This window comes from Phoenix dactylifera, chromosome 7 (genome assembly GCF_009389715.1).
Source record: "Phoenix dactylifera cultivar Barhee BC4 chromosome 7, palm_55x_up_171113_PBpolish2nd_filt_p, whole genome shotgun sequence".
In the NCBI taxonomy this organism is placed as follows: Eukaryota; Viridiplantae; Streptophyta; class Magnoliopsida; order Arecales; family Arecaceae; genus Phoenix; species Phoenix dactylifera.
This window is the reverse complement of record NC_052398.1, coordinates 14,036,800-14,049,330: the sequence shown is the minus strand read 5'-3', so window position 1 is coordinate 14,049,330 and position 12,531 is coordinate 14,036,800. Positions and strand designations below refer to the sequence as shown.

At 48.2% G+C, this 12,531-nt stretch overlaps 2 protein-coding genes across 2 annotated transcripts; both read right to left on the bottom strand.

The window, feature by feature from the left end:
* Positions 1-4,655: 4,655 nt before the first annotated feature.
* LOC120111263 lies at positions 4,656-6,625 on the bottom strand. The gene is made up of 2 exons (XM_039127793.1): positions 4,798-6,625; positions 4,656-4,690 (listed from the first exon to the last, which is right to left on the bottom strand). The coding sequence occupies exons 1-2, from the start codon at positions 6,623-6,625 to the stop codon at positions 4,656-4,658; spliced, it is 1,863 nt and encodes a 620-aa protein (XP_038983721.1).
* A 4,341-nt stretch (positions 6,626-10,966) lies between these two features.
* Positions 10,967-12,067, bottom strand: LOC113463255 (translation initiation factor IF-2-like). Its single transcript, XM_026807741.2, has one exon. It carries the CDS (start codon positions 12,065-12,067, stop codon positions 10,967-10,969), a length of 1,101 nt encoding a protein of 366 aa, XP_026663542.2.
* Between the last annotated feature and the right edge of the window lie 464 nt (positions 12,068-12,531).

Below are 12,531 nucleotides of genomic sequence, written 5' to 3'. Positions count from 1 at the left end.
ATCATCTCCTGCAATTATGTCAAAAACAGGTATGAGCTACAACAGCTCAGTAGGTAACAACATGCATAAAGTCACGATAACATGTATTAAAGCATATGCAATATAACTACAGGTCATGTGCACAAATAAATATGATGATCCGCAAACCAATCCGATACTCAAGTAATATATATATATATATACCATCTTAGTCTATCATATCACGCATAACATAATCCACATATCTACCGCATGACTACGGCCACATCACCCAGTGGCATGGTCACACCGAAGTGTCAACACTCTGCTCCAAATGGAGTACTGCACCGCAGTGCTGCACCCCAGGGTGCCCCAATCTCTGCTCCTCAGAGCATGCTCCGCAGAGCCAAAACACCCCATAGTGCCGGAACTAGCTCCTCATACAAGTCGACAGGGCCAACGTTTCCACCCCATTGGCGGGAATCCTAGACAATAGTCACGCGGTCTCCAAAATCACATCCACAAATTCCAACAATCAAACTTAATATAAACATAAGTTTTCAAAACCAATATATATGCATAATAGATTTTCAGATGATCGATTTACAGTCAAAAACATGCTTCTAAATGATAATACTGCCAAGAATATAAAACATATCAATATGCTGGAAATAATCACACATATGCATAGTACATGTAAATCATACTTTAAGCAAGGTTACCTACCTGGGTTAGCTTAAGAATCCCTGCCACAGATATCACGAACCCCTGATTAAAACACAAACTTTAATTATTTAATTAACTAAGAAATATAATTTAAACTATTTCTAATCCCTTAAACCCTTAAGTTCATAGATCCAAGAATGGGCCCCTAAGATCAAACATAGACTCTAAAATCAGGATCCTTTAAACTCAAGTCAATCGTGGCCCAACACAGATTAAGCCCAATTGAGCCAAACCAGATAACAGGTCCGGATCAGATTTCGAGCCCAACCCAAACCAGCCCACAGTTCCAATTTGGCCCGACTCAGCCCAACACAGACCCCTAGCCCAACCCAAACCAGGTCTGATCAGACCATAACAAAACCCATTCATGGAATAGGTGGAACCGGTTCACAATTTAAACCCGGTTCAAAGTCTGGTTCACCCTTAAGGCACGGATTTCGATGCAAAGGAAACACCCAAAGCTCATCTGTGCCTGGTTTGAGACACCAACAGGGCACAGAAAATGATGCAAGGAAAACACCCAGCCGGCGGAAGAAGAAGAAGAAGAGGAAGAAGAAGAAGAGGAAGAAGGAGAAGAAGAAGAAGAAGAAGAAGAAGGTGGCTGGTGGTCGGCCCTCGGCGGCCGACCGTGGTCCTCGGCGGCGTGCTCGGCCAGCCGCCGTCGGCTACCCCACCTTCACAGGCGGCACCGAACGGGAAGAAAGAGAGAAGAAGGAGAGAGAGAGAGGAAGAAAAAGGGAGGAAAGAGAGAGAGACCGGGGCTGGAAGCCCGGCCCCCCGTCACCCACCTCCGGCCGAACCCATTTCGGCCGGATTGACCTCGGCCGGCCACCGTCGGCCGGTCGATCAACAAAAAAAAAAAAAAAAAAAAATGTCTTTCCGAAACAGGGCATGAAATTGATTAACCTAACCTTATTCTTTCCCCTCTTAAATCCATAAAACAGTAAATGTGTAGTCTTTCTCACCTCCGGCGGTCGACGAGTGGCTTCTCCGGCGGCGATGGCGGCTCCGGCGACGCCTACGGCTCCGGCGACCGTCTCTAGAAGAGGGGAAAATGAGGAGGAAAAATGAAATGGAACAAGGGTTGGGGCTCTCAGAGAAGAGAAAGAGCGAGAGAGAGAGAGGGAGAGAGGGAGAGGGAGAGAGGGGAAGGGCGTGCGGAGATCTCGCTGGCCGTTCGGCCGGCGTGGTCTTCGTGGGCAAACCACGATGACCCAACTGAAGTCGGCACTCCTTGCCGACTTCAGTTCGGGTCTTCACACTCTAACCAACTAAAAGAAATTTCGTCCTCGAAATTAAAAACATACCTCAATCCGAGAACAAGGCTGGATACTTTTCTCTCATCTCCTCCTCCAGCTCCCAGGTGGCTTCTCTCTCACTATGATTGCTCCACTGGACCTTGACATATGGGATAGTGCGTCTTCTCAAGACTTGGTCCTTCCTATCCACTATACGGACAGGCTGCTCCACATATGTAAGATCGGCGCGAAGCTGCAAAGGTGCCACATCAATCACATGATTTGGATCAGCAATATACTTCCTCAGCATGGAGACATGAAATACAGAATGAACTCCCGATAGAGCAGGTGGAAGTGCCAGTCTATAAGCAACAGATCCAACTCTCTCGAGAATCTCGAAGGGTCCCACATATCTCGGACTGAGCTTGCCTCGAACTCCAAACCGCATGATCCCTTTAGAAGGGGATACTCTGAGGAACACATGATCTCCGACCTGAAATTCCAATTCCCGCCTCCTGATATCTGCATAGCTTTTCTGTCTACTCTGAGCTGCTCGGAGTCGTTCTCTGATCAACTGAATCTTTTCCATTGTCTGCTGCACCATCTCTGGACCCAAGATCTTCCTCTCCCCCACATCATCCCAACAGATAGGCGATCTACACTTCCTACCATATAGAGCTTCATAAGGAGCCATCTGTATGCTTGCCTGGTAGCTATTATTATAAGCAAACTCTACCAGTGACAAGTGATGATCCCAAGAGCCCCTCATATCAATAGAGCAGGCTCTCAGCATATCCTCTAAAATCTGGATAGTCCTCTCAGACTGTCCATCTGTCTGTGGATGAAAGGCTGTACTGAAACTAAGGGTGGTCCCCAAAGCTCTGTGCAAGCTGCCCCAGAAATGTGCCACAAACCGGGAATCTCTGTCTGATACAATGGATACTGGAACTCCGTGCAGCCGTACTATCTGCTCGATATATAATTCTGCCAGCTTCTCCAGTGTCATCCCAGTCTTGATTGCCAGAAAATGAGCTGTTTTGGTCAGTCTGTCTACAATCACCCAGACTGAATCATGACCTCTAAGGGTACGAGGTAGTCCTGATACGAAATCCATAGTGATATGCTCCCATTTCCACTCTGGAATCGGCAGAGGCTGTAGCATACCTGCTGGTCTCTGATGCTCAATCTTAACTTGCTGACAAGTTAAGCATTGCGATACATGCTGGGCAATCTCCCTCTTCATGTTATTCCACCAAAACACCGCTTTCAGATCCTTGTACATCTTGGTACTGCCTGGGTGCACTGTATATCCCGTACTGTGAGCTTCATCCATGATTTCCTTCTTCAGACCAGGATTTTCTGGAACACAGACTCTGTTAATAAACCTCAAAGAGCCATCTTCATGTATACGGAAATCTGACTGTGTACCAGACTCGATATCTTTCCTGATCTTCTGGAGTCGAGGGTCATCAACTTGCGCTGCCTTAATTCTATCAATAAGTGTAGGCTGGACTCGCAAGTTTGCCAATTTCATAGTAGCCTCATGTAGATACACCTCTATCTCTGCTCTCCTCAGATCTTCCAGAATATCCTTCTGAGTAGTAATCAAGGCTGCAATATTCCCTGAAGATTTCCGGCTCAGTGCATCTGCTACTACATTTGCCTTTCCAGGGTGATAGTGGATAGTCAGATCATAATCTTTTAACAACTCCAACCACCTCCTCTGTCTCATGTTCAGCTCTTTTTGAGTAAAGAGATATTTCAGGCTTTTATGATCAGTATATACCTGACATGTCTCTCCATACAAATAGTGCCTCCATATCTTTAAAGCAAACACCACAGCTGCAAGCTCAAGATCATGAGTGGGATAATTTTCTTCATAAGGCTTGAGCTGTCTAGAGGCGTAGGCAATAACTTTTCCATTCTGCATCAGCACACAGCCCAAACCCTTCTTGGAGGCATCACTGTAAATAATATAATCAACACCCGTGACTGGCAGAGTCAAAATAGGTGCTGACACTAGCCGGCGCTTCAATTCCTCGAAGCTCTTCTCACACTGATCTGACCACTCGAATTTCACTCCTTTGCGAGTGAGTCGAGTCAAGGGCCCAGCAATACTAGAGAAGCCTTCTACAAATCTTCTGTAATAGCCGGCTAATCCAAGAAAACTGCGGATCTCTGATACATTTGTCGGTCTGCTCCAGTCAACTACAGCTTCGATCTTCTTTGGGTCAACCATAATTCCTTCTTTAGATACCACATGCCCCAAGAACATCACCTGATCCAGCCAGAACTGACATTTCTTCAGTTTCCCATACAATTGATTCTGTCTCAAAATTTTCAAAACAATTTTCAAGTGTTGCTCATGCTCAGTATGACTCTTGGAATAGATTAAAATGTCATCAATAAACACAATTACAAATTTGTCCAAGAAAGGTTTAAATACCCTATTCATCAGATCCATAAATGCAGCTGGAGCATTTGTCAACCCGAAAGGCATCACCAGATACTCATAATGGCCATATCTGGTGCGGAAGGCAGTCTTGGCTATATCAGACTCCTTTATCCTCAACTGATGATATCCAGATCGCAGATCAATCTTTGAAAACACCTGGGCACCCTGAAGCTGATCAAACAAGTCATCAATCCGGGGCAGGAGGTACCTGTTCTTGATAGTCACTTTGTTAATTTCCCGGAAATCAATGCATAGCCTCATACTGCCGTCCTTCTTCCTCACAAATAACACTGGTGCACCCCAAGGAGAGACACTGGGGTCGAATGAAACCCAGATCCAATAGCTCCTGTAACTGTTCCTTCAGTTCTTTTAGTTCAGCCGGGGCCATTCTGTAAGGAGGTCTAGATATGGGTGCCGTACCAGGGTTTAGATCAATGGCAAATTCTACCTCTCTAACTGGTGGTAAACCAGGAAGCTCATCAGGAAAAACATCAGGGTATTCCCTGACCACGGGTATGTCTTCAATTTTCTGTTCCGACTGCTCAGAATCCATGACGGCCGCCATATACACAGAGCACCCCTTCCTGAGAGACCGAATACCCTGTAAGGCTGCCACTATCTGAGAGGAGACACACCCTCCATCACCCACAAAATAAAACTCTTCAATGTCAGGGATTCGGAAAGTCACCCGCTTCGAGAAGCAGTCAATGGTAGCGTGATATATAGCTAACCAATCCATACCCAGAATTAAATCAAATTCATGTAAGTCCATGACAATAAGGTCAGCTTTCAAGTCTCTACCCTCTACAATTACTGGGCAAGACTTGCATATCAGTGAAGTGATCATCTTACCCCCAGCTGGGGTACTCACACATAATTCCCTCTCCAAGGGTGAGCAAAATATATCATGCTTATGCACATATGTAGATGAAATAAAAGAGTGTGTGGCCCCTGAGTCGAATAGTGCATATGCATAAGTAGAATGTACTAATAAGGTACCTGTCACTGCCGTGTTGGATGCCTGAGCATCCTGCTGTGTCAGTGCATATACCCGTCCCTGGGTGCGAGACCCTCCTCCTGTCTGCTGTCTGGGAGCGGCTGGCTGAGAAATCTGTGCTGGATCAGGGGGAATCTGCCGCTGAGGAGCCCTAGCGCTCGGTGGCCTCTGCACAAATCCGGCCCGGGGACAACTAGAAATCCTGTGGCCCGGCTGACCACACCCATAACAGACAATAGTCCTAGACTGGGTCTGAGGACACTGAGCCATCTTGTGGCCCTGTTGGCCACATCTGTAACATGCTCCAACCCTGGGCAGTCTCCGGGGACAATCAATGGCCTTGTGTCCAATCTGACTGCAAAAATAACAGGTTCCTGATATCACCCGGTGCTCTGGTGCAGTCCTCCCAGGTGGAGCTCGCTGTCCTGCTCCGTGACGGATCTGCACGGGTCGACGTACATGCCGCTCACTATCCGAATCAGAATCTCTGGCCCTCTTCAGCCTCCCTTTATGTGCTTCCTGCGTCTCTTTCCAGATAATCTCCATATTCTTCGCTCTGTCTACAAGATCATCATAGTCGGTCCAATGAACAGCAGCCAAGCCTCGACGCAGGTGGGGTCTCAATCCCTCCTCAAATCTACTCATCCTGGCTATAGGGTCCTGGACGAGGGAGGGTGCAAAACGAGACAATCTATCGAACTCTGCCTCGTAATCCTCAACTGACATACTCCCCTGAGAGAGACTCAGGAACTCTCTCTCCAACTCTCTGACACGGCTGGACGGAAAATATTTGGAATAAAAAGCCGTCCGAAATCCAGCCCAAGTCACAGTCCCGATATCCTGTATCATGGTCCGCTCCACTGACTCCCACCAGTGGTGTGCCCGGTCCTGGAGCATATAAGTAGCATATATGACTCTCTCCTCCTCGGAGCATCCCATGGCCCTGAAGGCCTTCTCCATCTCGTCTAGCCAGTGTTCGGCCTCCTGGGGATCTGTGGTTCCCTTGAAGGCCGGAGGAGCCAACTTCCGGAATTCTGCAATGCTCCTCCCCTGATCCGACGAGCTAGCAGAGGGATGCTGTGGCTGTGGGTCCCTCTGCTGTCTGACCAGCCCAATCACCTCCCTGACCAGTTCCAATACTGGGGTCGATCCTCCCGCCTGATCCTGTTCTGATCGGTCTAAAACTGTCGGAGCAATCTCCTCTTCCTGAACTCGCTCAGCTGGGCGAGGAGTCGCCGGATCATCTCCCATCGTCTCAATCAGACGACGAGGTGGTACACGAGCACGGCGGGGCGGCATCCTGATACAGACATAATACCACAAGTTAGGGTTAAGTCAAAAATCATCCTATGAGTTTACTACCCCACTCTTATTTCCTCACATATGTCCCTATGCTCCTAGGGTTTTCATTAGTTATTGTTCTTTTGTTCTGATGTCCCTAATGATCGTTAACCTAAGCTCTGATACCACTAAATCTGTCACGCCCCGAACCCGAACTTAGGCCCGGGACGCGCCAGACGCCGCACACCCGCACGGCGGACCGCACGGGCGTGCAAGGCTGAATAATCAGACACTCAAGTCACAACATCAGATCACAATATCAATACTAAAAATCTATCATTTATGATAATCAAATCAATAATTCAATTTCAAATGTCTCAAATAAAGTTGGTAACATTTATTTACAAGATCAATTACTTATGACAAAATGAATCTAAATCTATCTATGTCCAATGTCATAAGTCCTCTCCTCCCGAATCCCCCATCAATCATCTCCTGCAATTATGTCAAAAACAGGTATGAGCTACAACAGCTCAGTAGGTAACAACATGCATAAAGTCACGATAACATGTATTAAAGCATATGCAATATAACTACAGGTCATGTGCACAAATAAATATGATGATCCGCAAACCAATCCGATACTCAAGTAATATATATATATATATACCATCTTAGTCTATCATATCACGCATAACATAATCCACATATCTACCGCATGACTACGGCCACATCACCCAGTGGCATGGTCACACCGAAGTGTCAACACTCTGCTCCAAATGGAGCCCTGCACCGCAGTGCTGCACCCCAGGGTGCCCCAATCTCTGCTCCTCAGAGCATGCTCCGCAGAGCCAAAACACCCCATAGTGCCGGAACTAGCTCCTCATACAAGTCGACAGGGCCAACGTTTCCACCCCATTGGCGGGAATCCTAGACAATAGTCACGCGGTCTCCAAAATCACATCCACAAATTCCAACAATCAAACTTAATATAAACATAAGTTTTCAAAACCAATATATATGCATAATAGATTTTCAGATGATCGATTTACAGTCAAAAACATGCTTCTAAATGATAATACTGCCAAGAATATAAAACATATCAATATGCTGGAAATAATCACACATATGCATAGTACATGTAAATCATACTTTAAGCAAGGTTACCTACCTGGGTTAGCTTAAGAATCCCTGCCACAGATATCACGAACCCCTGATTAAAACACAAACTTTAATTATTTAATTAACTAAGAAATATAATTTAAACTATTTCTAATCCCTTAAACCCTTAAGTTCATAGATCCAAGAATGGGCCCCTAAGATCAAACATAGACTCTAAAATCAGGATCCTTTAAACTCAAGTCAATCGTGGCCCAACACAGATTAAGCCCAATTGAGCCAAACCAGATAACAGGTCCGGATCAGATTTCGAGCCCAACCCAAACCAGCCCACAGTTCCAATTTGGCCCGACTCAGCCCAACACAGACCCCTAGCCCAACCCAAACCAGGTCTGATCAGACCATAACAAAACCCATTCATGGAATAGGTGGAACCGGTTCACAATTTAAACCCGGTTCAAAGTCTGGTTCACCCTTAAGGCACGGATTTCGATGCAAAGGAAACACCCAAAGCTCATCTGTGCCTGGTTTGAGACACCAACAGGGCACAGAAAATGATGCAAGGAAAACACCCAGCCGGCGGAAGAAGAAGAAGAAGAGGAAGAAGAAGAAGAGGAAGAAGGAGAAGAAGAAGAAGAAGAAGAAGAAGGTGGCTGGTGGTCGGCCCTCGGCGGCCGACCGTGGTCCTCGGCGGCGTGCTCGGCCAGCCGCCGTCGGCTACCCCACCTTCACAGGCGGCACCGAACGGGAAGAAAGAGAGAAGAAGGAGAGAGAGAGAGGAAGAAAAAGGGAGGAAAGAGAGAGAGACCGGGGCTGGAAGCCCGGCCCCCCGTCACCCACCTCCGGCCGAACCCATTTCGGCCGGATTGACCTCGGCCGGCCACCGTCGGCCGGTCGATCAACAAAAAAAAAAAAAAAAAAAAATGTCTTTCCGAAACAGGGCATGAAATTGATTAACCTAACCTTATTCTTTCCCCTCTTAAATCCATAAAACAGTAAATGTGTAGTCTTTCTCACCTCCGGCGGTCGACGAGTGGCTTCTCCGGCGGCGATGGCGGCTCCGGCGACGCCTACGGCTCCGGCGACCGTCTCTAGAAGAGGGGAAAATGAGGAGGAAAAATGAAATGGAACAAGGGTTGGGGCTCTCAGAGAAGAGAAAGAGCGAGAGAGAGAGAGGGAGAGAGGGAGAGGGAGAGAGGGGAAGGGCGTGCGGAGATCTCGCTGGCCGTTCGGCCGGCGTGGTCTTCGTGGGCAAACCACGATGACCCAACTGAAGTCGGCACTCCTTGCCGACTTCAGTTCGGGTCTTCACAATAGAGTAAAATAGTAAACAATATTGCGGCAAAAATTTTACTATAGAAAACTAAAGATTATTAAGTATAAAATTTTCTCAAAAATTATAGCCCCCAACACATCAAATTTTTAGAAAACCTGAATTTCTCTCTCTCTCTCTCTCTCTCTCTCTCTCTATATATATATATATATATATATATATAATAGAATAAATTGATTTGGACACGATTTGGTATCCTACAATAATCCTCCCATGGGAGGACCTTTTTCGCCCTCTTCTCCACTTGCTTCACTTCTTGGGCTTTAATTTTTTTTTTTTTTTTTGTCTCTTTAAACCCTGTAAACTTAAGATATACTTAACAATTGCAAATAACCAAAAGAGTTGGAGGAAGCGAGGTTTTTTTTTTTGTTTTTGGGCTGTCTCTGATTCATTCAATTGCTTAATCAGAAAACAGAACCCTTGACAGAAATCAGGCACAGAAGATTGAATCGAGCATTCCACAAGCTAACAGGAAATCAAGGCTTCAGGTGCTTTACTTGACAGCGGGCAGCTCTAAAAGTCTTCATATCGAGTATGGTACGAATGGGCCATGCATATAGCACGGTATGAACTGAGGAAAATAAGACGCTACATCATAAAAAAAAATCAAAAATAAAAAACCGAAATAACAAGAAATCAAACAAGTAAGTCATCAGATCGATCGCTGGATCAAGAAACAAGGGGTTAAAGAAGGTAGAGAGAAAGGTACCTCACCAACCGGACCTAGCTAGATACCGTGCTGAGCCCGCAGGCGCCGGTGCTCACGAAGAATTGAAAGGCCGGCGTCGGCCACGAGGCGGATCTGTCGATTGATGCCTTCGCTAGCGATATCACCGACGGAGCGGATCTCGCGCTCGATTACTTGCATCTGATGGACGAGCCTACTGCATTGTCTGGCCTTGCGGTCGAGCACCCTCACCGTCGCAAGAAGGTGCTCCTTTTGCTTCTGTAGCTGGCAAAATATTTCAGGGTTGGCGACCACGAATCTCTGGAATTCCTGCGGCTTCTGCGACTCCAACGCGATTGTCGCCTCTAAGAGATCGACATGGCGTATAGGAAAGTTATCAGAGATGATGGCGACGAACTTAGCACTCCCGAGCGAAAGCAGTGGAAGCAAGTCCTCCTTTTCCTCGATTACGAGAATCAGCGGGTCCGAAGCGGCTGTCTGGGTTTGCGGGATGGGATTCCGAGGTCGCCAGAGGCCTAGAGGGCCCGGGGAGGCCCCGGCGACGACTATAGGAGCGGCGGAGTTCGGTGGTTGTGGGCTGGGTTCTTGAGGTGCCCGATGATGAGGGCAGATGAAGCCGGCGAAGACGGAGGTGGCAGAGTTCGGTGGTTGTGGGCTGGGTTCTAGGTTCGCTATTCAGTTGATGTGGGACTAACTCCGAGACCCTTTATTCCCACAATATCAGCCACTCCAGCGGGAAGGTCTGTGCCGAGGTCAAGGGTATTGGATCTAAGCATTTCAAAAAGCTAACAAGAAATGTTGTCTTCAGTGCTTCCGTTGATAGCGGGCAGATTTAAACATCCAAGAATAAAATAAAATTCAAACCTTAAAATAGAACAGTAAAACCAAATAATAAAAGAAGAAACTAAAGCCTAGGCAAGAAATCAAACAAAAACTCGAGCCCAAAATGCATCGAGAAATCAAACAAGAACACGTCACATTGCTGGCAAAGAGAGAGATAACCTCACCAACCGCAACCTAGATCCGGTGCTTACGCTGCAAGTCCAGGCGCGCCCGATGAAGGGACCCGATGAAGCCGGCCACGATTTTGATCTGGCGATCGGTGCCGGCGAGAGGGTGACCATCTACGGACTGGATGTTGCCCTTTATCTCTTTCATTTGACAGACGAGCTTATTGCACTCTGTGATCTTGCTGTCGAGCTCCCGCGCGGTCCGGCGGGTCGGAAGGGCTTGGCGGCGATAGCGGCATGAGATCCGGAGGTGGCTGGAGGATTTGAGTGTCTGGGGAGGTGGCGAAGGCTGCGAGGATGGCGGAGATCACGGGTTGGGGGCTGGGTTGTCGAGGGGGCCCACGAAGACCTGGAGGGCCCTGGAAGGCGGCGGCGGCTGCAGGGACGGCGGAGATCCGGGGTTGTGGTCTAGGTTGATGAGGTGGCTGATGAAGACTTTTAGAGCCAGCCCGGAGCATCGCGAGAAGCCTCGCCCTTTTCGTCCGTAGCTCAGGAATGATTTCAGGGTTGGCGACCACAAAATCCTGGAGTTCCTGCGGCCTGGCCAACTCCTCGTTCATCAACTCCTCTAAGAGAGGGAGATCGCGTTGAGAAAAATTCTTTGAAATGATGGCGACGATCTTAGCACCCCCGGGCGAAAACAGTGCACGGCAGTCCGCCCATTCCTTGATCAAGAGAGTCACCGGGTCTGAAAAGGCTGCCGGGGTTTGCGGGATGGGATTCCGAGGTGGCTGGAGGCCTGGAGCGCCCGGGGAGGCGGCGGCGGCTGCGGTGGTGGCGGCGGATATCGGGGGTTGTGGGCTGGGTTCTTGAGGTGGTCGAGGACGAGCTGGAGGGTCCGGGGAGGCGGCGAAGGCGGGGGTGGTAGAGATCGGGGGTCGGGGCCTGGGTTCTTGAGGGGACCCACGACAACCTGGAGGGCCCGGTGGGGCGGCAACGGCTGCTGTAGGGGTGGTGGAGATAGTAGGGCCCGGGGAGACGGCGGCTGCGGCCGCTGCGGGGGTGGCGGATATCGGGGGCTGTGGGCTGGGTTCTTGAGGTAGTCGATGACGAGATGGAGGGTCCGGGAAGGCGGCGAAGGCGGGGGTGGCAGAGATCCGGGGTTGCGGGCTGGGTTCTTGAGGTGGCCCCCGACGACCTGGAGAGCCTGGGGAGGCGGCGATGGGAGGGCCCGTGGGGGCGTCGGGGATGAGGGGTTTAGGGCTGGGATTTAGACGTCGCCGGCGGGCGGATTGGGCGGAGGGGCCCGGGACGCTGTCCATCGTCTATTGGATCAAGAAACACGACGAGAGAGCGAGCGAGAGATATGGAAACGAACTTGGGACCGGGGCTATATTGTTCACGGAAGGACACCTTTCGGCATCATGATTTTAGACCTGAATATGGCTCATTGGCCAATTGATTTGAAATGGGACATTTCAATGGTAAACATCTTAGATTCATTGAGTCATTTAGACTAGGTCAAGTCAAAGCACGATCCGAATCCAGCCTAATGCCTTTAGGAATGGACCAAGTTGCATTTAGATTTGTGTCCAAAGCAAAATAAGTGAAATGTATGCTATTCTTTATATCTTTGGTAGATGAAATAGTAATATTGTCAATGATAAGTTGAAAAATTCACATGCACCTATATATATATATATCATTACTTTAATAATCAATGTCATTATCTTTAAATATCGTTAACTAACTAATCATATGCATTGAAAGTAGCATGATTCAATGT